This window comes from Nymphaea colorata, chromosome 10 (genome assembly GCF_008831285.2).
Source record: "Nymphaea colorata isolate Beijing-Zhang1983 chromosome 10, ASM883128v2, whole genome shotgun sequence".
Taxonomy (NCBI): Eukaryota; Viridiplantae; Streptophyta; class Magnoliopsida; order Nymphaeales; family Nymphaeaceae; genus Nymphaea; species Nymphaea colorata.
In genome coordinates, this window is record NC_045147.1 from 16,499,344 (window position 1) to 16,523,205 (window position 23,862).

At 39.4% G+C, this 23,862-nt stretch overlaps 3 protein-coding genes and 1 pseudogene across 8 annotated transcripts; 2 read left to right on the forward strand and 2 right to left on the reverse strand.

The window, feature by feature from the left end:
- Positions 1–246: 246 nt before the first annotated feature.
- Positions 247–6,611, forward strand: LOC116262430 (65-kDa microtubule-associated protein 6). 2 transcript variants are annotated; one of them, XM_031641788.2, is made up of 13 exons: positions 247–611; positions 1,000–1,133; positions 1,799–2,002; positions 3,200–3,460; positions 3,765–3,980; positions 4,055–4,210; positions 4,298–4,457; positions 4,541–4,692; positions 4,827–4,914; positions 5,340–5,413; positions 5,506–5,580; positions 5,669–6,018; positions 6,184–6,611. In XM_031641788.2, the coding sequence occupies exons 2-12, from the start codon at positions 1,080–1,082 to the stop codon at positions 5,999–6,001; spliced, it is 1,773 nt and encodes a 590-aa protein (XP_031497648.1). In that variant the 5' UTR covers positions 247–611; positions 1,000–1,079; the 3' UTR covers positions 6,002–6,018; positions 6,184–6,611. The 2 variants fall into 2 exon arrangements, with proteins under 2 accessions (XP_031497648.1, XP_031497650.1); XM_031641790.2 differs by lacking the exon at positions 1,000–1,133.
- Positions 6,612–6,755: 144 nt separating this feature from the next.
- LOC116262431 (uncharacterized) lies at positions 6,756–8,978 on the reverse strand (annotated as a pseudogene).
- A 1,072-nt stretch (positions 8,979–10,050) lies between these two features.
- Positions 10,051–13,798, forward strand: LOC116262295 (calmodulin). The gene is made up of 4 exons (XM_031641524.2): positions 10,051–10,287; positions 12,638–12,795; positions 13,326–13,406; positions 13,477–13,798. Exons 1-4 carry the CDS (start codon positions 10,212–10,214, stop codon positions 13,609–13,611), a joined length of 450 nt encoding a protein of 149 aa, XP_031497384.1. The 5' UTR covers positions 10,051–10,211; the 3' UTR covers positions 13,612–13,798.
- Positions 13,799–17,478: 3,680 nt separating this feature from the next.
- On the reverse strand, positions 17,479–22,188 carry LOC116261872 (uncharacterized). Of its 5 annotated transcripts, none has more exons than XM_031640785.2 (9): positions 21,980–22,188; positions 21,385–21,549; positions 19,464–19,566; positions 19,065–19,144; positions 18,629–18,955; positions 18,373–18,449; positions 18,218–18,260; positions 18,014–18,082; positions 17,479–17,842 (listed from the first exon to the last, which is right to left on the reverse strand). In XM_031640785.2, exons 2-9 carry the CDS (start codon positions 21,433–21,435, stop codon positions 17,810–17,812), a joined length of 783 nt encoding a protein of 260 aa, XP_031496645.1. In that variant the 5' UTR covers positions 21,436–21,549; positions 21,980–22,188; the 3' UTR covers positions 17,479–17,809. The 5 variants fall into 5 exon arrangements, 4 of the variants coding, with proteins under 4 accessions (XP_031496645.1, XP_031496644.1, XP_031496643.1 ...); XM_031640784.2 differs by having other exon boundaries at positions 21,970–22,188; XR_004174374.2 differs by lacking the exon at positions 21,980–22,188 and having other exon boundaries at positions 18,176–18,260; positions 21,385–21,761.
- Positions 22,189–23,862: the final 1,674 nt, after the last annotated feature.

The following is a 23,862-nucleotide window of genomic DNA, read 5'->3' on the forward strand; positions in this document are numbered from 1 at the left end:
TTGTAATAGAAATCTTGACAGGGCCTTGTTGAAAGGAAGCTATTTATTGTTGAGGTGGGGAATGTGAATAAAATCAACGGCCTTTTTCTTCTGCTTTCCAACAGGGGCTGCTGCGCAGTGCGCAGAGTTTCAGTAAAAGGAAAAAAGGAGGAGCGAACAAAAAATTGACCAAATTGCTATGATTGGCGTCCCACTCAACGGCGCCTATAATTAAAGACTGCATTTATCAAAAAATCCAACATCTTCAACAGACGCTGTACGTACTTCCTGGAGTGAAGTAAGATACCCCTCTGTGAAAACCCAAATACTGCTTCACCTGAAGGATATTATGCTCCAGTCCACTCCTTAATTGCTTTAGAAAACTGAAAAATAATAAGTCTGGCAACAAATAGAAAACAATCTGGTAAAACTTGTGCTTCACCCTGGCCTAGAGTGGATTCAGTAGCGCAGCTTCTTCCCCTGCTTGCAATTGAAGTTGGAGAGAGAGAGAAAGAGAGAGAAGGCACTCTTCCTCAGAGCCTGCTTACCCCATCACAGCTGCTCCAGCAGAAAGCTTCTCCCACTTGAGCGCCAAATAGAAGGCCCCTCAGCCTGGTTCGCGTTTTCTAAATGTGAGTGTTCTCTCTTTTTCCTTTTTTCCTTCCATCAACATTTTTCCCCCCTCTCTCCTTTCTGGGAAATGTGGAGGCTGGTCTAGAGAGATGAAGGATACATTTTTATGTCTTAGAATTCTTAGAAGAAACTGGGTTTCTTTAGATCCTTTAGATCTCCAACTAGAATATGTCATTTCCCTCTCTGCTGTTTTCTCTGCATTTTTCTTTTGCTTGCTTTCATGAGTGATGAGTCCCCACTATGGAGGCGTTCTTCTTTTCTTCTGTTTTGCTCTAGAATTCTGATTCCTCTTGGTACGATTGGTGCGTTTCTTCTTTATACTGTTCTTGGCCGCGTGCTTTTTTGGTTGCTTCAAATATGAGGTTTTAAGGGTCTCTCGTTTTTCAGGGTCTCGTTTTGCAGGAAGTTGCACGAGGTATAGGCTTCCGTAGAAAGAGGAAGAGGAAAGGAAGAGAGTTGACCTAACGATGATAAGCGCCCGCATGGACTCTAGTTGCGGGGTTCTGCTGAGAGAACTTCAGGTTAGGTTCCTGCCTTTTCCTTTCTCCTTTTGTGCCTGCTTACTCGATCTGTTCATCCAGAATTGACTAAAAAGACGAGCGTGGCGTAACGGGGAGACCAACGAATATACCTCATTGTTTTCGCTTTGAATCCACATGTGCATAGAGTCTAGACTACCAATGGCCACCTTTCTTTCTCTTCTTAAGATGGGTGTTTTGGTATTCTGCGGCTGAAAATTCAGGTTCCCGTTTATGCATGGCAACTGATCGTTTTCTATTACTGTTGTGACCTTTTTGTTGCTTTCAAAAACTGAGGTTATGAAAGCTGTGAAACGGAAAAACGTAGGTTTTGTGCCGATGGCTATCTGAATTCGTTTTCCTTTTTTACTTCATTTTTTCCTTGGTGTTTGGGCAGAACCAAATCATTTTACCAAGAATGCTTTCCTTTGGTGAAAGTACGATAATTTCACTCTTTTTCTTTTTTATATTTTTCCTTTGAGAAAAGTTCGCCCCTGAATTCGTTTTGGTCTTTATTTTCTCCAAGTTTGAAGTGGCTTTCAGTACTGGGTTATGGAAAAATTGGACTTGCATAAATTATGTTCAAGTTTTTCATTCATCGAGTTATTTTGCATCCCGAGAGATAATCATTTTCACTCTTTTTATTTTGCTGGTGTTCCATTGAGCAGCATATCTGGGATGAAATTGGTGAAAGTGAATCAGAGAAGGATCGGATGTTGATGGAAATTGAGCGTGAATGTTTGGAAGTGTACCGTAGAAAGGTTGCTGAATCCAACCATGCTAAGGCAAGATTACACCAATCCCTTGCAGCCAAAGAAGCTGAGCTTGCAGCTCTTGTCGCAGCAATTGGAGATATCAACCCTCATTCACTGGTGAGGCAGTTTTTATGTTTGTATGTACGGTGACTTCAATTCTTATTTTCAATATATTTTTGTATAGATTATCAAATATTTCCAGGGCATGGCAGGTTAATTATTCTTTTAGCTCAGCATAATTGTATTTAGGTTTTGAATATTAGTTATGGTGATGCAACAAAATGTCATTTGAACAGGCCAATGGAGTGGGTGCATTATGATATGGCAATTCTGGTTTTATTGTTCAAACGGCATGATAGGTCTGTCTTGTGCCAGTCTCACTTGCTATTTTTCCTGTCTCCATTAGCATTCTCTACCTAATGCCATTCTGCAGAATCATCATAGTCTAGGTGCAGGCACTAGTATTAACTCTTCATTGGATTTGTTTATATTTAAATCAGAGTTCTGAGACTTGTTTCTGATATGAAGCAAGGGCCCAAGGCCCATGATTTAGGTTTATTATCGGAAAATGGAAGATTTGTCTGGCATAATGTAAGGTTAGTGAATAAAAGGTCAATATGTAGTGGAGATAAATCATATTTCTTGGCCAGTTGCCAGTTCCTTTGTGAAGCTCATTAGACGCCTCCTTGTCCTTGTTCTGGAGGAAATCATAGGATACAGCCAATTACTTACATGTACACCTTCTTTTTTTGTTAGAAATAAAGGATTGGAACATTAGGTGCTTCTAATGTCTGACCGAATTCGTAATCTAGTACTCACGTCATTCCTTTTATAGAGTATGGAACCCAATGAGGCATGACTAATTTTTCACTGTTCCATTGTAATAACACCCCTATGATCTGGGTCATCACAAAAAGCACTAAGAGATAAGCTTTGGAACAGACAATGGTTAGACTGCTCCTCATCATATTGCCCTGGTAGTGTCTTGCAAATCATGCGGGTTCATTCACTACTCAATATGTTGATTCTTGGAGTGAAATGATGAGACTATCTGAATTCCTTGGAGTTGGTGTTGGCATTCATTTTACAAATTGCTGCCTCGTTCAGCAGGTGCAGACTTGCAGGTACCTAGTTGTGTACGTGCTGGTTTTTGTCACAATTCTAGTATTTTCTACATGATATATGAGGCTTTAATTTCCTGTCTGATGGAACGTACTATCTTGCTTTTCTCATAAAGATAAGCCTTACATCATTAGCATTTTAAGAACAAAAGAAGGCAAAACAATGCAGTGGTTAACGTGTCCTTTTCTTCAGCCAGAAAGAAGGCCATCCACATTGAAGGAGCAACTTGGGTTGGTGACACCATTATTAGAAGGCTTGCGTGCAAAGAAAGAAGAGCGTGTCAAGCAATTTGCAGATATAAAAGGACAGATTGAAAAGATCAGTAAAGAAATAAATGGTTATGCAGAGCCAAATGACAGTATAACCAGTCCAGATGCTGTCGAGGAGCATGACTTATCACTAAGGAAACTGAACGAATACCACATACATCTTCAGTCTTTGCAGAAGGAGAAGGTAAGAAACCTTGATGATCTCAATTCTTTTTCCTTTCTGTCCATTTTTTCTTCTCTAGCTTCTATTATGAATTTCAGCTTTTATGGGACAATCTTGAGCCTTAAAAACACCTTTAATAAAAACATACTATTGATCAACTCCAAAATCATTTATATCTAATTTTCAAGGACTAGGAAAGTTCCTTGTCTGAAAAATGATTCTGTGTGACTTAAAGAAGTTTTGGAAACTACAGGTTGACGATCTACCAGTAAATCCATAGACTAACTTAACATACTAATGTCACGCTGCTGTATATCCTTCTCAGTCAGACCGTCTTCATAAAGTTCTTGAATACGTGAATGAGGTACATGGCCTTTGTGCTTCACTTGGTTTGGACTTCGGGAAGATGGTTAGTCAGGTGCACCCAAGCCTCCATGAAACAGGTAATACACAATGTAAGAACATTAGCAATGACACACTGGTGGGTCTTTCTCAATCCATTGAAAAGCTGAAAATGGAAAAAAAAGCAAGAATTCAGAAGGTATGTATAATTCTATTGTACTGCATGCATTTTATTGTAAGCAAAAGTACTTATTTTGACTTGGGATCATGTAGCTGAAAGACATTGTTCCATCACTATTGGAACTATGGAACTTGTTGGACACACCCAATGAGGAAAAGAAGCTTTTTGACATGATCACTGGCATCCTTGGCAGCTCAGAAAGTGATATCAAGGATCCTGGTATTCTTTCAAATGAGACAATTCAGCAGGTTTGTGGAGTTTCTATTTTTCACATACCTGGGTTTTCATCAGATGCCTCTTATATCTCTTATAGATTAATTTCTCCGCCCATTTAGGCAACAGAAGAAGTTGAAAGGTTAAGTAAACTGAAAGCAAGTAAAATGAAAGAATTGGTCCTTAAGAGAAGGTCAGAGCTGGAGGATATATGCCAAAAAGCGCATCTTGATCCAGACATGAGCACAGCTCCAGAGAAATCCATTGCTTTAATAGATTCTGGTGAGGACGTGTCTCCAGCTTCTGCATCACTAACCAGTTAAAACATTCTAACATGGGATAATTGTCTTCCTGCTCTCTTTCAGGAATATTGGACCCTTCAGAACTGCTTTCAAACATTGAATCTCAAATTGTAAAAGCAAAAGCAGATGCCTTGAGCAGGAAGGACATAATGGACAGGGTAGACAAATGGCGTGCTGCTTGTGAAGAAGAAAAATGGCTTGAAGAATATAACCAAGTTTGTCCTTCAAGCATATCATTATCACAGTAGATATTAGATCCTTGTTTCTCGTTTATAGCTGTTTCCCTTAGAATTTGCATACCTTTGTTTGTTGGAGCCACTGGCTTAATATGAAGAAATTTGTATTTCAGGATGATAACAAGTACAATGCAGGAAGAGGTGCTCACAAAAATCTTAAACGTGCTGAAAAAGCTAGAATTATTATCACCAAGATTTCTGGTATATTCTTTTACATTTTTTTTCATATAAGTGAGTTCAAGCCCTTTTGGTATTCCCCTAAGTGACAGTGGTATGTGGGGGAGCCAACGTACCCGTACCGGGACTGGGTACGTTTGGATCGGTTCTAGGTCGGAACCAATCCAAACCACAAAAAAAAAAAAATTGTCTCGGTCTGTTTATTTTTTTTTTGTGAGATTATATGTAGGAACTATGAAAGGAACATTACCTTAATGATGTGATGATATCAATTTTGTTTCTTAGAATTAAAAATATATAATTATCGTCGTACAGCCGTACCAAGATCAACAAAAACGCCGTACCCATACCTGCTTTCCCGTACTCGTACCAGCACCTATACCCGCACTTATGTGACATAGGTATTCCCATGCTCAGTTGTTACAGACAAGCCTTTGGTTTCTTTACAGCTATGGTGGACAATTTGATGAATCGAGCATTAGCATGGGAAGAGGAAAAAAAAATGCATTTTCTGTATGATGGGGTGAGCTATTACAGGCATTATCCAGATATTGAAGGTTTGACTTTGTTCTAATGATTGAGACTTCCCTTGTCTGCATCCTTTTCATCTTTCAGGTTCGATTGACATCTTTATTGGAAGATTATGTTTTGGCAAGGCAACAGAAAGAAGAAGAGAGGAGAAGATACCGGGTTTGTGATGCTCAAGATAAGATTCATATTTCCTATTGCAAAGTGCAAACTAATGTCCATTAACCTCTGTGTAACTTTGTTGTTGCAGGATCATAAAAAACTGCAAGATCTTCTGCTCACAGAGAGGGAAGCCATCTATGGATCCAAGCCAAGCCCTAAAAGAAGCAGCAGCCTTAAGAAACCAAATGGCATCCGTTCAAATGGATCCGCAACCCCTACACCTCGCCGCCTTTCTCTTGGCAGTGCAACCCCAGAGCTTCTAACTCCACGATCATACTCTGGGCGCCAGAATGGTTTCTTCAGAGACACCCACAGAATGTCATTGTCAAAATTGAACTTTGTAGCACTAACGAAGGAAGATGCAATGTCAGTGGCATCCATGTGTCCTGAAACAGTATCACCTCCTTCTACTTGTAGTTGAGTTTTTTCTCAGATCAGGTACATCTCATCTTTCATTTTGTTGGTTCTGGTAGGCCTAAATGGACTTTTGGACACATGACCTAGCACACAGCATGACTCTTGATTTCAAGTCATAAGTTTGGTTAGCAACAACTTCCTGCCTTTGCTGCATTTTTTCTTAATGGTGTATTTCATTTTCTTTAGGACTTGTTGCTGTACCGTTTGTGTTGGCTTGACGGAACAACTTTGTGTTGTGCTTTACAAACTATATATATCAAAAGGCGAGTGTGTATTTTGGAAGCTGTCGTTGACATAAATCACTTCTTCACCAGTGTATTACAAGCAGTGGAAAGTCTGCAGTCAGTGCCTTGTTCCAGATGCACCAATGTCTAGAGCCCTTGTGTAGAATATTCCTAGGCGCTAACATGGAGAACCAACCACCAAGTGATCCATCCTGACAATCTGGTGACTTGATTTGGTGCTATGTTGTGCAATCAGAACTAACTGTACCTTAGTGCTGTTTTCCCTGCCAGGTTTGTACATATTCTTTGAACTTACCTACTACGGTTTGTAGGTTTTGAGTGTAAACTTCCTTGTATCATTGAAGCTTTTCTTGGTATTCCTTCTGTTTCCTTTTGTGCCATTACACATTTGCGAGCTTCTTCAATTCAATCTTGGTGTATATTTAGTTGGTCCTTTGATCATGACAGTCTCTATATGTACTCAACTTGCTGCTGTTGTTGCATGTTCTGTAAATCGCTTTCTTCCAGCACTCCCTTGTTGTACTGGCATATACACGACCTGACAAGCATGTAATGGGATTACACTTGCATTTTGCTCCACCCAATATACACTTGCTAGAGTAGGTTCATAAAGTCGCATAATTAGAGGGCAACCATTGCTAACAAACTTCAGGCCTTCGTCATTTACTATGTTAGTCATGGTTGAAATACTTTGTTCCTCAGCATATCCCGAGCTCGGCGATAAGTTGAGAAAGCAGGTACCTGCAGAGTATGTTAATTATGGGAGTTTGATGCTTGATCCTTTCCTTCTATCGGTCTGTTGGGGATGCAATCCAAACTGACATAACTAAAAGTGACAATAAACGACTTGAAAGGGCATTATGCTACAGTTCTGAAACAGGGAGAAGGGAACAAGGGACGCTTATTAGAAGCTACAAACTTTCGTCGACCATATGAACTAAACCAGGTGATACGCAATGTTACCAATTGTTGTAGCAGGAAGTTTTGCCGTCTGACTGAAGCTGAAATCACTAAATAAGTAGCCATATTTTTCAACTTCCATAATCTATTAACGAACTACAATATTTTTATGGAAGCCCTGTGTCTCTAATCCAACACTGCTATGGATCTCTCGCTCCTTGACATCGACAGATTGATAGTCATGGTGAACTGTGAACAAATGATAATGGCCTTGAGGTGTCACCAAAATGTTATGGTCCACCAAATTCGACCATTGGAGAACAACAACATTTAGAAAAAACAAAAGCTTCTATTCTTTGAATTACCATTTCCAGTGAAGGAATGAGCTCCATCTTGTGAGGCGAAGAACTTCAATTGATTAGTTACTGGATTATGAAACAAGTGCATAAAACATTTTCTAGTGGAGCAGGATTGCCAAATTATGACCGCACTAGAAACAGTCTGGGTTGTATTCAAAGATATCTCATTGTGATCTGGTTCATTTAGTAAATCAACTGGACCAACATCTATGGACCAATAAAAAGTGTACCAGTAAAGAACAGATTCAGCAGACAAATGTCTTCAACTGTTCTTTTCACATTCTCAGAGCAATTCCAACTTTCCAATAACAACGATACGAAGCAACATACTCTGCCTTTCTCCAAATTCATTCTTCGCATTCAACTAAGAAAAATTACAGGTCCCCGGTCGTCCTACTCTGAATAGGAAAAAGACGACCAAGATCCCGCTTCAAGTACTCAGGATCCCGCTTCACCCCTACCTGGAACATGTTAAACCACCTGTTCAAAATGTCAATTGGCACGACGAGGCGATCGCCTTCCTCGGAACAAAATGACTGCATGAAGTTGAAGATGTTTTCCCCAACTCTCTTGGCCAGCTGCTCTATCCGCTTCTTCTGGCCGCCATTGAGCGCCGGCAGCATCGCCAACTCTGTCACGGAGACGCCAATTTTAGCCATCAAAGGGGTGGTATCAGAGGTCAGCTACATCTACCCGCCGGGTTTCGCTATGAAAGGGAGAGTAGAGAAGAAGGACAGCCGGAGTAGACGGCGCCACAGTACTGGAAGGCCGAGCTAGGGGATGATGTAGACAGGGAGGTCTTGTCGGGTGGGAGGGTGAAGCCGTTCAGGAGGAAGATGCACATCTCTTTCACTCGCTCGTATGCTTCCCCTGGGATACCCAATTCATAAAGTCACCCAACTGATGGATTTGATTGAAATTCAAGGATGGGAATAGGAAATAAAGAAGAGAGAGAGAGTACCTACGGAGGAGTTCATGTCCAGGATCCAGTTGAAGGGGTCGATTTGTGTGAAGCTCGATAATAAGTCCAGAGGGAAACTGCGGTTTGGAAACAGAACACCAAACATCTCTCTCAATCCTTGCTCCCGCGGTGCCTCTTCTTTCTCATCTCCCTGCACCTGAACAGAAGATATTGGGCAGTGTGAAGAAAATTATGGAGAATTCCAGAACGTCCTTGTCATCAATGTTCTTCTTCATCACCACAACATGGAGAGATGTTTCACGACTCGGATATTCGGAATGGAATTCCCCCAGCATTTTACCCTCGATAACGGAGTGGAGTTCCCCAACACCGTCCCCTTTCTTACATGCATGCGTTCCACTTCCAGTGGGTACTGTGTACCCTCCCTCAGAGCACACTCAGCGTGCTTGGAAGCTACGCCATATTTCTTTTCTTTTTCTCTGCATCCAGAGCTGGAAGCTAAGGATTTCAGATTAATGAATCCCATGCTGTGCAAGTTTCTAACGCTACAAATAGATCTACCCAACAAGATGTATGGTTTGTCCAACTAAAGTTGGTTGCCAAAACTAAAGCCCATACTATCAGATTGGAGACCCCTATTTGTTATTCACTTTGTCAAAGAAATGATCTAAAGAGTGATCTTAAATCCAAGGATTTTCAAGAAAGAAACATCTTAACGACAGATCATGTTAAAGCAATTAAACACCCCCCATAGTGTAACCATAGGAGGGCAAGAAGCCATTCTACTGCTCAAGTCGAGTGACAGAGTTTTTCCAGCATGGAGAATTTACACAACAGCTTTTGGAAGAAATGTATTTTGATAATTTTTACTTGAATCCTTAATGTATATAAGAAGGTAAAACTAGCCATTTAGATTAACCATCAACTTTTAAAAACTCAAACACCGTGTGTTATTAAGGTTTAGCCAAGTCTGCAGTTCAAAACTTGTATAAAGACTTTTGTTTTGTATTCTTAGAGTTTGATGAGTCAACTTTCGAACTTTGGTAAGTTTCGTGGTTTATTCTCTAAGTTGACTCTTGGTCTACTAACTGGATTATATTAAAATGAAATTCAATTTTTTATTAAAACATTTGACACAGCCTCAAGTCGCATAGCTCAAACGAATGGACATGAGACATGTGTGCACGCCCTAATTCGATTTGTGGGGGCTTATGTTTCTATACCAAAGAATTGGGTGGTCTCGTGTATGCAGCTGTCCCATCACACAGCTCTTAATTTTAAGAAAGAAAAAAGTAACTTCAATTTTCATTTATAGGTGATAGGACAACCTCCTACTAATCCATCCAAACATAAATAAAATAGACACAAAAACTAAAAGATATTTCTCTCAACCCATGGATTTAAATATCACTAAAAATTCTTATATTGTCTTGAGAGAACACTTTTTTTTTTTCTATGGCTTCATCGGTGAGTTTTTACCACAGAGAGTTTTATATTTGGTTTCATTAAACAAAAAAAAAAGTTAATGGAATTTATTACATTTTAAATAAAAAATTCTCATTTTCAGGGTTTTATGCTATTTCTAGAGGCGGTGATTATATTTTGAGAAAATTTCCAAAGACTTCGTAATGTTTTCTTTCTGACTTCGCCAGCTCACGTCCGGGTTGGCCGTACAAGTTCTCCCCTTCTGTGCCGTGCAGAAGGGGGCAGAGAAGAGCCAGCAAGCGAGCGGCGGCAGAGGAGGAAGAGGAAGAGGGGAAGTAGGAAACTCTGTGAGCCGCGGGGAAGATGGCGGAGCAGCTGACGGAGGAGCAGATAGCGGAGTTCAAGGAGGCATTCAGCCTCTTCGACAAAGACGGCGACGGTATGCCCTCTGGTCTACCTTCTCCCTCCGGCTGTTTCGTTTTCGTTTTCGTGTTACTTCATCTCCTCGGACTCTATTGAAGCAGGGCGATTAAGGGTTCTCGGTATGCCGTTCTGGTTGCGCTTCTGTTGTTGAGTGAATCGATCGGGCTCTCACTGTGTTAGTCTTCTTGGGATGGAAAGTTTAGGCACGAAAATGAGGAAGAGAGGAGGTTTTTTCTTTTCGCTTTTCCTTTTCTTTCGTTCTCGCGTTTTTTGTGCTCTCTTCTTTTCTTTCGGGTGTCCTTCTCACCGTCTTCTTTGTACTTTGTTGGAGTTAAACCTGGATAGATCTTACCTTAACTAGGGAAAGTGTTGCAGAGTGTTAGTTCTGGCGGGAAATGGTGCATTTTTTGTTTTTCTCTGCTTCCCTTCTACCTCACGTGGATCTTCCTTTTAGGTGATTCGATGCCAAATCCAGGTGATTCGGGCTTTTATGTACTGGTCTTTTGGAAACATAGAGGCACATTCAGTTATTCGTTGATCGAGGGGCTTTTAGTTGTTCATTCCCTTTCGTCTTCTTTCTATTAATTTTTTCCGAGGAGATCTGGGTGGGTATTTCCTTCGTTTGAGAAATGTCACAAATAGAAACGGAGATCTGCGTCTTGTTTCTGTTTTGTTCTGTGTGAATGTAGTAAAATGGTATGGTATTTGTGGGACTGAAAGTTTTGCTTGTTGCCGGTATGCTTCGATATGAGTCAGTCTCTCTTTCCATTGTGCTGTTTAGCTTCCTCGTACTCCTTCGCCTTACGGTCTTCCTGATGAAGATTTATTGGTCGATGTACTTATTGATTTATGCCCGTGCTTTCCTTTTGTCATCAGCAATGTATCAGATGGTAGGGATTTTTAATTTAATTTCTATGTTTGCTAACTGTTAGATGCTGAATTTTGTAACTTTTTTGTATTTATAGAGTTATAACCAAAGTTTTGCTTCAAGTATGGTTTGAATCGATGATCTTTATGTCCTCCATTACCAGTACATGATGATAAAGTAGTTCTTTGCTGTTGTAAGCACTGTGTAGAAAGGAGTGATAGTGTATACTCACAAATATTAGCATAGTCAGGATTGACGCAAAAATGGAATTTGTTTTTCTTTTTTTTTCCATAGAAAAGATCCGATAATGAGATTGTGATTTCATGATACTATGATAGAGTTAATTTGAGCTGCGTCACCTTCGTGTCCTTAAATTACTGCTCTTTCTGCATGCATCAAACAAGAATGGGAAGTGGTGTAGGATTGTAAATTTGGTTTTCAACTTATTTATCCAATTTAAAGATAATGTAGATGGAATATTTCTCTGTTCCTGATAGTATAGTAAACCAAGATGCCTCTTAGTTTAGATACGAGATTCTGCATGTTTCTGCTTTTCTTTTTCTTAATCATCTAGATCTAGATTTCTCTCTTCTTTTTTTGTTTTTTTTTTTAGGTCTTAACATGCTTCCTATGTTAATTTCAATTATTGGTTTTCTACAGTATCAGTATGTAATTTCTAGGTCTCCTTTTCCCTTTAAGCTCATAAATTAGAAGGGGAGACTGGGAGAGACTTGAGAAGCGCCATCCACACTATGTGTTTTATTTTATTTGTTGTTCATTTATTAATTTTTCTATTGTTTAAATGCACAACTATCTGGAGACATAATTAGGTTGATACATTAAAAAAATGTGAGTGTACTAACTTATGAGTATACAAAACTTTGTCATTAGTTATCAGTGATTTCTTTCAAGCATTCTTCATAATCTAGTAGATGCTTTCTTCAATGCTTCCTGTTCTTATTTCTGTTAGTCCTTTTATCATGGTTAAGCTGTGGTTCTATTGGTCACTCTGACGAATGTTTCTTCTGTATGTTAGCTGTTCGAGAAGTTTAGATCCTTTAGTCCAGCTCATCAACACAGACAATCTTTCTAGTTTTCTCTCCTTTTGAGAGTTTTGGGTTTTTTTCTTTATTTTTCTTTCTCCCCCCCCCCCTTCTCGTGCCTGCATCGTAACTGCAATTTAAAAGCTCTCTCTCTCTTTTTCTTTGCACTATTTTGTCTATGTATTAATTCTGGCCTGTGAAATCTTCTGAAGACCACGTAGACATTTTGGCATAATTATTGTTCAAATACTGGATTTGCTCAGCATTGTCATTTCTGTTTGTTGGTATTCTAGAGAGGAACTGGCTGTTTTACGAGCTCTTCTGCTACAACATAATGTTTCAGTATTTGTGATGTCATTTAGATTCCTACCGCAGAAATGTGACACTGGAATCATATACAAATCAAGGATGAGCAAACTTGATTTCTGTTTGATTGAGTTTTTGTTTTGATTTAGGCTGTATCACCACAAAAGAGTTGGGGACTGTTATGAGATCTCTAGGACAAAATCCAACTGAGGCTGAGCTTGTGGATATGATTAACGAAGTTGATGCAGATCAAAACGGCACCATCGATTTTCCAGAGTTTCTAAACTTGATGGCTCGAAAGATGAAAGTGAGTTTAGTATATTGAGCATGTCATAGTTTGCATTACATATTTATGTTCTTATGTTCTATTGATGTTATTTTCTTTTCCTATTTCTTGAACCTGCAACCAAGGAGCTGCAAAATCATGTACTCTCAGAACCACCAATACTCAAGCTTATTTTGTAGTCTGTTAAAATGACACTTAATGCTTGACTTCTCCTCTTTTATGGTTCGAATTTTGCATATTCTTGTGGTTTTTACACTGGGAGGTGGAAAGCTAATTTAGGAGACTACCAATTGACAAAAGCACCCTACTTGTTTTTTCCAAACTTGGTTTTCATGCAGAAATCAGACTTTTGGTCTCTGGGATTATGAAGTTAATAGTCGTTTCTGAATCTGATTTCTTTGAATCTCGCTTTTTTAAAAAAAAAAATAAAAAGCTTGCGGGCCCCCGAATGAATGTGTAGGAATCTCATAGTGCCGGTCATTCAAGGGTTGTTTCTCCCTAGTTTTTTCTAGCTTGTATGAGTTTTTATCTTGTGGGTTTTATGTTTGAAGGATACTGATTCTGAAGAGGAGCTGAAGGAGGCCTTCAAGGTCTTCGATAAGGACCAAAATGGTTTCATTTCTGCAGCAGAGGTAGCTTGTTCTCTCTCTCTCTCTCTCTCTCTCTCTCTCTCTCTCTCTGATTTGATTTATATAAGTGCAGCTGCGCCATGTGATGACTAATCTTGGGGAGAAACTGACTGATGAAGAAGTTGATGAGATGATTAGAGAAGCTGATATCGATGGAGATGGCCAGGTCAATTACGAGGAGTTTGTGAGGATGATGCTGGCGAAGTGATGTTGGGATGAGAAGATTCACACCACATGGATCTCTCGGTTTGTCTTAGAATGTCCCGCTTTGAATGTCCCGCTTTTGTTTGCACCCCTCAGTTTTTCTACTTACCGGATTAGTGTGGTTTTGTTTTAGCCTTATCTGATATATGAATTTAGACTTTGCATGTGCAATCTATCAAATCATTTTTGAACGTGGGTCCTGCTTTGCGAAAAGCACTTTTATGGACGTGGGAAGTGAGCTTCCCAGGATTAAGAAGCACGCCTTTTATATAGGAGAGGTGCGCTTCCCTAAGACTGAAAGCTGTATTAAGTTTTTTTTTTTTTTTTTCACCAAGAGTATGTTTGTTTCATGGGGGATGTGAGATACGTGGCGGTCTGAAATCATCATGGATTCAAGGTTGGACCTCCCTTTCCTATGGGACCATCTGACCTTAAATCCACAGGTTATGTAACGTGGATTTAAGATCCACATTATTGAGATCTTCAGTTTATATACGTGAACGTATTTTTCAGATCTAAGATTTGAGACTATCAAATGTTTTTCATTGAAAAAGAATCTCTATTCCCTCAAATAGGAATCAATTTTAGGTGAAAAAATAATGGTTTTTGATTAAAAAAATGTATTTCAGGGAAACTATAATATAAAAACAACGAGCTTGTGGGGTTTCTGGTTTGGCTTTTGGGTTCTCAGTTCGAAGAATGCACCATGATCAAGGTCATCTCCGAGCTTGAACCACCAGGGGAAACCTAGCCAGTGGGAATGATGGTAACTGGCAAGGTAACACTGGTCGAATTGTAATCCATTCAAAAGATGGATACAGGCGGCTCCTATGATCCCATCCTTCGATAGTTCTTTAGATTGGAGCTTTCTCAAATCCTGAAAGGGGAAGGAAATCTCGCAGGCCCATAAAACTCACTCCCAAGTGTGGTGATTTACAAGTTTCTTCCTTGCAATTGTGAAAGGAACGCACGATCAATACAGGGTGGGCTCGATGCTAATGAAGGAGAGATCACCTCCGATACGGTCAAGGTCTGTGAGGCTTGCGCCCTTTTTTCCGCATGGTAAGGCAGAAAAAAGGTCATAAAGGTTTGCCTCGAGGGACTTAAGTGGGGTCGTACGTTGGTCCTGCGGAATCTGCTTGGTTAACGGAGAAAGTGTCAAGGAGGGGGAGGTAAAGGAGGAAGCTCTCACGCGCAAGGCACAATTTGGCCCCCGCATTTGATGGGATTCCGACCAACTGTTGTCTTAAAGGTATTGGTCTTCCAGAACGACTTGCAGAAGGCAGAGTTGCAGAAGGCAGAGTGATGAAAAAGGTCCTACCATGTCAGTGTTAATGTCATCCCGAAGCATCAAGGGAAGGTCCATAACTAACTTCTCTAAAAGGATGACGGTTTCTTTCAGGCAAGTGGGAGGAACCTGATGCCCGAATGGGAGCTGAAGCCTCCCCCTGCTTCCAGAGTTTAGGGTTGTTTTGGTGTAGGAAGTGGGTATAGTACAATGTCGACTAGGTACTACGCTAACAAGAATCGAGCTGTCGATGTGCATTTTCATTGCATTGCCTGCTGTCCTGCTGTGACGAGGGTTTCGTCACACCACCAATGACTGTTTACTGAACTTAAGTGATTCATATTCAGGTCTAATTGACGAAGTGGGAGAAATTCACATCCCACTCTTGGAGTGGCTTTCAAACCAAGATCTCCTGACAGTGAATGTGAGATTAGGGACTTACATTCCCTTGGGTGTACTTTCCCGTCCCCCAGTTACATGCAGCTTCCACAAGTGCCAAGCCAAGAAAGTTGCTGAGGGTGTGTGTGTGTGTGTATATATATATATATATATATATATATATATATATATATATATATATCAGAATTATGTGAAATGCCTATGTCGAAAAGAAAGAAAGAGAAAAAAAAAACCTATGGGCAGTAGGAATGCTAGTTACCGAAGAAGGTAGTAACGATAGAAAGAATCTTGCGAAGGCCTCGGTTTGAGAGGTTTGCTCATCCGAAGTCCCTTGTAAAACTGGTTTCTGCCCAGGTTGAAAATCAACCCTTAGGCTCATTAGGAAAGTCAGGTTAAGGGTGCAATAAAGAAAACCGTAACCCTACAGGCCTACTTCCTCATTATCACCCATCTCTTATTATTTTTTCTTCGTTTTCTCTGACTGCTCCTCAAACTGTGAAACAGGAGAAGAATGCAATAACCTATTTCAGAAAGAAACTGTGAGCTGGCTCACAGAAAGATCTTGGCTGAACTTTTGTTGGCTGGATACGTACATGTTAGGAGTTGGCTTTGATGATCCATTTAAATTAAATTGAAGGAGTACTGAACAGATTTTCTGACTTGTGTCCCACAATTCAAAGCCTGGCCCGGCTTATTTGTTATTGGGCCCAGGGGTGAGCTTTGTTCATGCATTTATAAGCATGCTGGGCCTTTATGGGTCAGCCCAACGTCAGCTAAACGGACCAGCTCAGTGCAGCCCAGTGCCCAGGCTTACTACCCTGACCATTAACGGAGATCTAGCAAAAACTAGTTAACATATTTGTATGAAAAATGCATTGCAAAAATATGAGAAATACGGCAACCATGTAGAGTCTTGTCACATGGGGAGTTCTCAAGCTGCCCAGAGGGTCCAGAAATTTTATAGAAAAGTGAAAAATATAGCAGGGGTTAGATTCATTGAGACACCAATTTTTAGAGTAAGCAACTCTAGACAATATCGTCTAACAAAATTAGACAGCAATAGACAAGTCACATACTCCTTATATTCTTTCTTGAGGCGTGTGCGTTTTAATATGAATTTCATCATTTTTTATTCAATCAATTATAAGATGACAGTTATGCAAATTAAACAGTAAGAACTAAAACTCTTCCTTCACTCTCCCATGGTTCGTTGCTCTCTTTTTGCTCATTTTTCAGTTCAAACCCTCTCATATCATGCAAGTGCTGAATAATTCTGCTATTTCGAATAGTTGCTCATCATTGTACACTGTGGAAAACCCATGTCCCATATCCAATTGTTTAAAAAGGGTGAACACAAGTCACGCGCGTTGATTTCACTTGGAAGAGTGAAATACCTCTACGACCAGTCATTTGCTCATGATACCCACATTGTAGAACATTCCACCTATATGAACCATTTCCACTTGACTAAGCACTCACCAGGAGAACCAAGCAGGCCAGTCCTTATTCCACTTAAACAGGTGCACCACCTTACCCACTTAAACAGGAGAATCAACGAACTCACATCAGTTGGCAAGATTCTTTATTTGTACCATGTTGCTGAGTGTCACAAATATTTGTTTGTACTCCCACTCCACAAGCAAAAAATTTCCATGATATACGGATACCAGTGCGCTTTCGTGTGCATGTATGGGCTTGGCGCAGAGAACCCATTTTCATTTTTGTGAGAGGTTCAGCCAAAATAACTACCTCCATGAAATAGACACGAATTTTCATCATTACACGGGCGGTCCCAAAATACACTAAGACGGCTGCTCTACTTGGTTGCGTTACTAGATCATAACAAACACTGCAAATGACTTGGAAATTTCATCAACAGAGACGTTATTCAAAGGAGACATATAGTAGGGAGCAGGCAGTCCGAGGAAGCTCTAAATATGAAAAGGAAACAAAGATATGAGATTGATGATGAGAAGTTACAATCCTGGCTCAAATGTAGAAATGGGGAGATCGGCCTATGCAGCAAATTTGAGAAAGTCACCATCGCTTATTGTCAGAAAGCGAAATGCATGCCTCTCGACTGTAGTAACACGAGTATTTGTGAATACAAAGAATAATCAAGTTACCATTGCCTCCTCCATCCATGTAATCTCTATAAAGAATATGAAACGCATGAAACAGATAAACTCAGAATAACTGGTAACAGCGCAGGAGGTTTATGTTGAACAGAACAGGGAAGTGTTCTCGTCACAAAATTTGCCAAGGACTTCAATATGTATGTGAACAGATATCATGTCAGCAGGTTGACTTAATTTGTACAATGCCTGTCAATGTTCACTTCATTATACCAAGGTTGAGTCTTCGTAAACAAAATCTTTTGCCTTGATTAAGACAACTATATATGCACATTGTGGAAAAGAATACACGCCACTTGACATTGACCTGATAAGAGCTTCAGATGGAACCATCACCTACTGTGTGAAAAAGTTGAGATGCCCATGGTTTAACTTTAGGATCAATGGTGTGCTTCACCTGTAAAGCTGTTTCCCTGCACAAAAATCAGATCATCAAAAACACTTGAGAGTTGGCTGTGTTAAATCTGCATTACTTTCACGGTCTGTCTTTTTCCCCTACTCATCTAGTAACCAGAAACCTGCCCCTACAATGCATAAAACACATAATAGCATTCCAAATTTCATTATTGAGGATAATAACTAACCTCTAATTTGTCTTTAGCTTCAGGATGGAATGTTTTGCACAGTATTTCATAACTCTTCTCAGCTCCTATCTGGAAACAAAACCGTGTAATCCATTGAGGATGCCAAATGCACCATGGCAAGTTGTAAAAGAAAGAGTAGCAAACAATAATTGAACTGTATACTGATTGTTAACAGGATGTTCCTCTAGTTGAGATGCTACACACCAGAGGATCAACTCGCGAAGGTGAAATGGTCGAAATTGTGTATCTGTCAAAACAATGTGAAATCAATGTTTATATACAAAGTCATGCTTCAGCCTGAAGCTGATATAGAACAGCCATAAGTTATTATGATTACACACCAATGCATTATGCATTACCTAAGTTTACTTGTGTAGAAATGCATGGCTGACACATTTGCCTTCTGAACTGTAAGCATAACAGCACCCATTCGATTCTGTACACAAAAAAGAATATAGTCTGATTCTGCATAGTTCTAGTAAAAAAAAAATAAAAAATGCAAGGTCCAAGTAGAACACAACAGAAAAAGAAAACCTTTATCTAAGCCCATGAGTAACAGCAAAGATTCAATAACTAGTAAATTGCAACTGTTTAATGAAGAAATATGAACAGTACCTTTCGAGCAATAAGCTCAATGAGTTGCATCAGGAACTTGCCTAACCCCTTCCCTTGCACACAGGGCTCCAACTGAAGTTCATAAACATATGTAACAGGTATGTCCTCCTCCACAATAAAGCGATACTGTACAAACCCCACAACTGAATCTCCATCTGCCATCCAGTGGATTTGGCATTCATCTGAATCATCGTTGAGAGTTTCTTTAGCAACTGTTCCTCTGGCTCTTCGGATAAATATATAACGTGCTTCAGGAGCAACCATTTCTCTGCGTTTGATCTTCTCTTCAGCAGGCCATTCTGGTCCATATGGACCTTCCATATTAAGCTGAAAATCTATAGTAGGTTAGGCTGATACACTACTTAAACAATTGAAGAGTACAAAAATCACCACCTATTTCTTGGGAAACCAGGAAAAAGAAAAGTCACATATGTACCTTTAACAGACACTGAATGTACTTTTTCATAGGAGAAGAAAGTTGGTCACCAATTCCTGACTCCAGACATAGTGTGAGTCCTGGATGTAGACAAGTTCAGAACATGACATCAGGTTCTTCAAGTAAACTTGCAACTTAGCACTTTGTCAATAGAGCTGCTGAATGAACAAGAGAGGAAATCAATAATGGGAGTTGGCTAAAGATTAAGGAATGGGAAGGAGATCGTTTGAATGGACAAACAATGGCATAGTTTAAAGCAGAGGCTCCTTTTAGTTCTCTTTCAAGTTTATTACAGAATATATCTGCTTCCCCAAATATGTATAGCTGGACATTGCAATCAGAAATTGGCAGGATCGAGCAACAAAAGGTAGCAGCTTCCCATGAAGCATCAAAACTAACCATTCCTATCAAACTTCTGAAAGGGCTGAAAAAAAGCAAGATGGTCAGCTTCAGCTGATGCAGCTTTTATTATGCCATCAATTGCTTTTCTCTTTTCAAGAACCTATTCCAATCAGACAAGTTCGACATTAGCATATTATTGTAGAATACAACCTGTACGAATATAATCACAAAATGATAAGTAAAAAGCCCTGCTCAACTACCTTCAAAAAAATTGACAACAAAGAAACAACAGCTCATAAGAATTCAACCAACACAAAAGGCAGAGGCACCCAGTTAGCTTCCATCCATTGTATGAATATGAGCTTCAAAGAAAAAAGGAATTAAAAATGATGCCAACTTTAATCAGCACGTTCAAAGAAGCATCAAGCAGAACCCAAACATAAATATAGTGCACAGTTTGTGCCAATATCAGCACAATCTGCCAGCGATAACTTTACAAGGAAAGAGAGTTCCAAACCTACGCTTCTCATGAATGTTTTTAGGCGTAAGTATCAGGCGTTTAATTATTTACAACACCAAACTCTAAAATTTCTGAATTCTAGTGATCTCCACTTCTTACTTTATTATCATCATACAAGAGGTGGGATTCTTTCGACCTAAATCTTTCCATCAAGAAATTAAATAAATAGCTCATGGGCAGAAACCCAAAAAATGATCTTGCTGACCCCAAGGTAAAAGTAGAAATTGTACTCGCCATTTAATTAGACTAACAGTCCTGAGCTAATGCTGAATCCGCATGTTACAAATGCTTAACCCCAGGCTCCAGCCGTGAGGAAAGGGATTTTCTTTTCCTGCTATTGGTAAACTATAGTATCAGAGCATCTCTCTTTACAGTATAATTCCTCTCCAATTCGATGGATCAGTAGGCAAGAGAAACTAATTCTGGGTATCTCCTGCAAGACTTTTAAGTCGTAGAAATTGAATTGAGACAGTACACACACTTTTCTCCACGAAATAAATTCAAGAGGCTAATAACCCGTGCTTAACAGAATAGACTATCTTCCAAGAATTGCAGAATGCAAGATGAGATACAGATTCAACTTCTAGCATCTCCAGGAGGCTATGATACAGAGCGGTAGCCATGTTCGAATGGTTATTTATCCTCTAGTCTGTGCGAAGGGCAGTTGAACCTTACAGGAAATTATTTAGGGTAATAGGACCCAAGACAATGCAACCAACTCAGACGTCGTCCTCCTACTAGGTTTAGAAGCCGAGCGAGTGAAACTGCACAGAGCCCAGAATAATAAACTACGGGGTGGACAGCTTTGAACCAAATTACAAACCTTCTCAACTTACAGTATAACTAATACAATCCTCTTTCTGAAAGTCAATAGTGGCACCATATCTTGGTCGTGGAACTTATTGTAGCTCTAGAGTCTACAAAGTTATTGTTCTTAATGAATTCCATTGATTTACATGTTCCATCATTCGCTACAACAGATATATCAGTCGGAATGTTAAGACGCCAACAAGAAAAGGTTAGTAGGAGGAGTAGACAAGGGAAAATGGTTCTTAGTTTCTGACTACACAAGTCCATCGGTAACGTTGGAAACCACATGGTCCTAATCTCAACATGCTAAAATTCATCAGTTTAATGTGTTATCAAGGACCAACCTGCTATAAGATTACAAGGATCAAAAGTAACAGTCAGATAGAGAAGCTAAATATGGAGCTTAAACTCAGTAATTCATCTAATCACGCAAACAATAGCCATCTAAAAATGGGCATTTTGGGGAAGATTATTAAGGAAGAGATGGACAAAAAAGAAAATGAAAGGGAAGATACTCCAAAACAAGTGGGGCAATAACTATTTTCAACCTCAACCTCAATGGTGGTGCGCTCCACCTCAACTTCCATCAACGCAAGAGGGAGAGAGAGAGAGAGAGAGAGAGAGAGAGAGAGAGAGAGAGAGAGAGACCTCTTTCCTCTTAGACTTCTTCTCCTTGTTCTGAAGCTTCTTGGTATCCATGGCGACCGCTATGGGAGTGACGAAGATCTCTCCCTCCTCCCAGTTAGAGAAGGAAGGACCACCGCAGCATTATCTGATAAAATCCTTTTGACACAAGGAGGAGGTGCGAGCATCCTGCAATATTTCAAAGGGTTGAAGAACAGCAAAAAAGGGAACGCCGCGCGAAAAAGCAGCGAATAACAGGGACCAAGGCAAGGGTGAAAGGTAACGAATCTAAGATCGGAGCCAAAAGAGAAAGGAACGGCATCAAGATAGTGCTTAAATGGAACCCGTTTCCGTAAGGGGAATCGGTCCAGATTAACCACAAGGAAGTTGTTTTACCAATGACAAAACCCAACTTTGGAATTAACAGAAATTTAATAATCTAAAATTTAGGAAGAAAGGTCCGCGAAAATTGAAAAGGTTTGCCAAAAATTAGGAAAAAACAACCTAAAAAGATGATTTATAAGGGCAGAATCACTTTGAAGATTAAAGTATGCTTTGACATTATAAAAAAATTAAAATAGTTGAAAGAAACAATTAAAGAATGGTGACCTGATTTGACCTTTCTTTCTTTTACCGATCTTCAATCGACCAGCGACTTTCTGACTCAAAAAGCCTGCAACTTTGAAGAGTTGATCATGCGTTCTTACGCCCTTAAAAATTCGAAAAACCGGCGGCCCGATCTTTTCAGTTTCCCTTACGAGCCAATCGAGTGTTTAGGGAAACCGTGTTATTCCATGATGAATCATGAACGACCCTCATGATGGTAAGAAAGAAGCTCATGGCTTTACCGATAACTAGCTCGGTTGCAAGAATAAACTTGGAAGATATGTAAACACAAGGGAGACTGCATACGGGATGCAACTTTTGCCTCATGGGTTCACATCTTAGTTAAATTCGGACTTAATCGAGACGCGGGCTTGGATTGATTAGATGATCCAAACTGAGTCAGTTAACCGACATATTACAATTTTATTTCTTTTAAAAAATAAGAAAAACATCTAAAATAAAAAAAATAATAATAAAATTTAAATATGACAAATGAGTAGTAATTCATGCTGCGCATACTACAGCTGGAATTTTGAACAGTTCGATCCAATGAAATAAAGGATTTGATATTTTTAGCTCGGTCACATGATAATCCAAGGAGGCTTTCCATGTTATGCCCCGAACACATGTTCTCACTTATACGAAAAGGGACATTTTGATCATTTTATTGGAGAAAATTTTCTTGGGCTCCAGTTTTGCCCTCATAGAGGTGAGAGTCTTCCATTTAACAAGTGAAGGCATTTTCGTCATTTATATCGCATAACACATGGTCCCATGTTGGGGACTATAACATATAGTGATTATAACCATGCTGCTTTCACTAGTAGCATCCAACTCCTTATTTACCAATCAATGGCTCTAGAAGGGCAGAGACAGAAATTTTTTATGAGGGATTTCAACTTATAGTTTCAAAATTTTAACAAGAGACAAAATATAATTTTTTAAATCTTTTATATAGAATAAATGATTTTTTTAAAAAAAAAATTTACATGTCCCCCATGTCAATTGGTTTGGTTGATGGCCTTTTTGGTGAGTTTGGTCTCATGCATGACAACCCATCTAGAGCTATGTTGAGATAATAAGGCATCATTTCATATTTCACCAAACTAAATTTGTATGTCACAAACAGACAAAGCGTGTAGAACTTGATTTTCATTTAATTTTGGAAAAAATATAAGCAGGGATCAATATGATAGCATATATACTACAAAGTGTACACTTAATATTGAATGCAAAGGCACTTGAAAATGAACGACTTGACTTGAGTTTTAATAAATCCGATTTGGATCCGGTATCTGACAAAACTGCTTCAAAGTCGGAAGAAAATGCAGATCATACGAAAGATGGGGGCAGAGCTGATTGGTTAAGGAGATTACTGCCTTCTCCGTGTGGAGATATATTCAACCCTCTTGTTTATCTGTTGTATTACTCAAAAGAGCAGTGAAAGGCAATTATATACATCTCCATGTCTTTGTAAATGAACCATAATTTTATTCATTCAATGAAGGCGATCATAATCCTCTTACGCTTACTGTTTTGTTTTATTTGATGTCGCCGTTTTTCTGCTTTGGTTTTCCACATCATTCAGCATCATATGTTATACTATGTGAACTGCCATATGCATGCAATTATTCAATTTCACTTTCAGTTAAGTGAAGCAAGTACTTCGACACATTAAAAATACTAATTATAAAACTTGGTAATCAGGTCCTCAAAGGTCACACCATGAAATGCTTCTGCTGTGACCTCCAAGCCGATTGCATGCGCATGCAGGCGCGAATAGCTTGGATGCTCGAGACACAAGTACTCTCCTATAAACCATATAAACTGTTAATAAATGTTAAAAATTTTCCATAAAATAATGCCTTTTTTAACTATGACGTGTTGTGAGGGAGG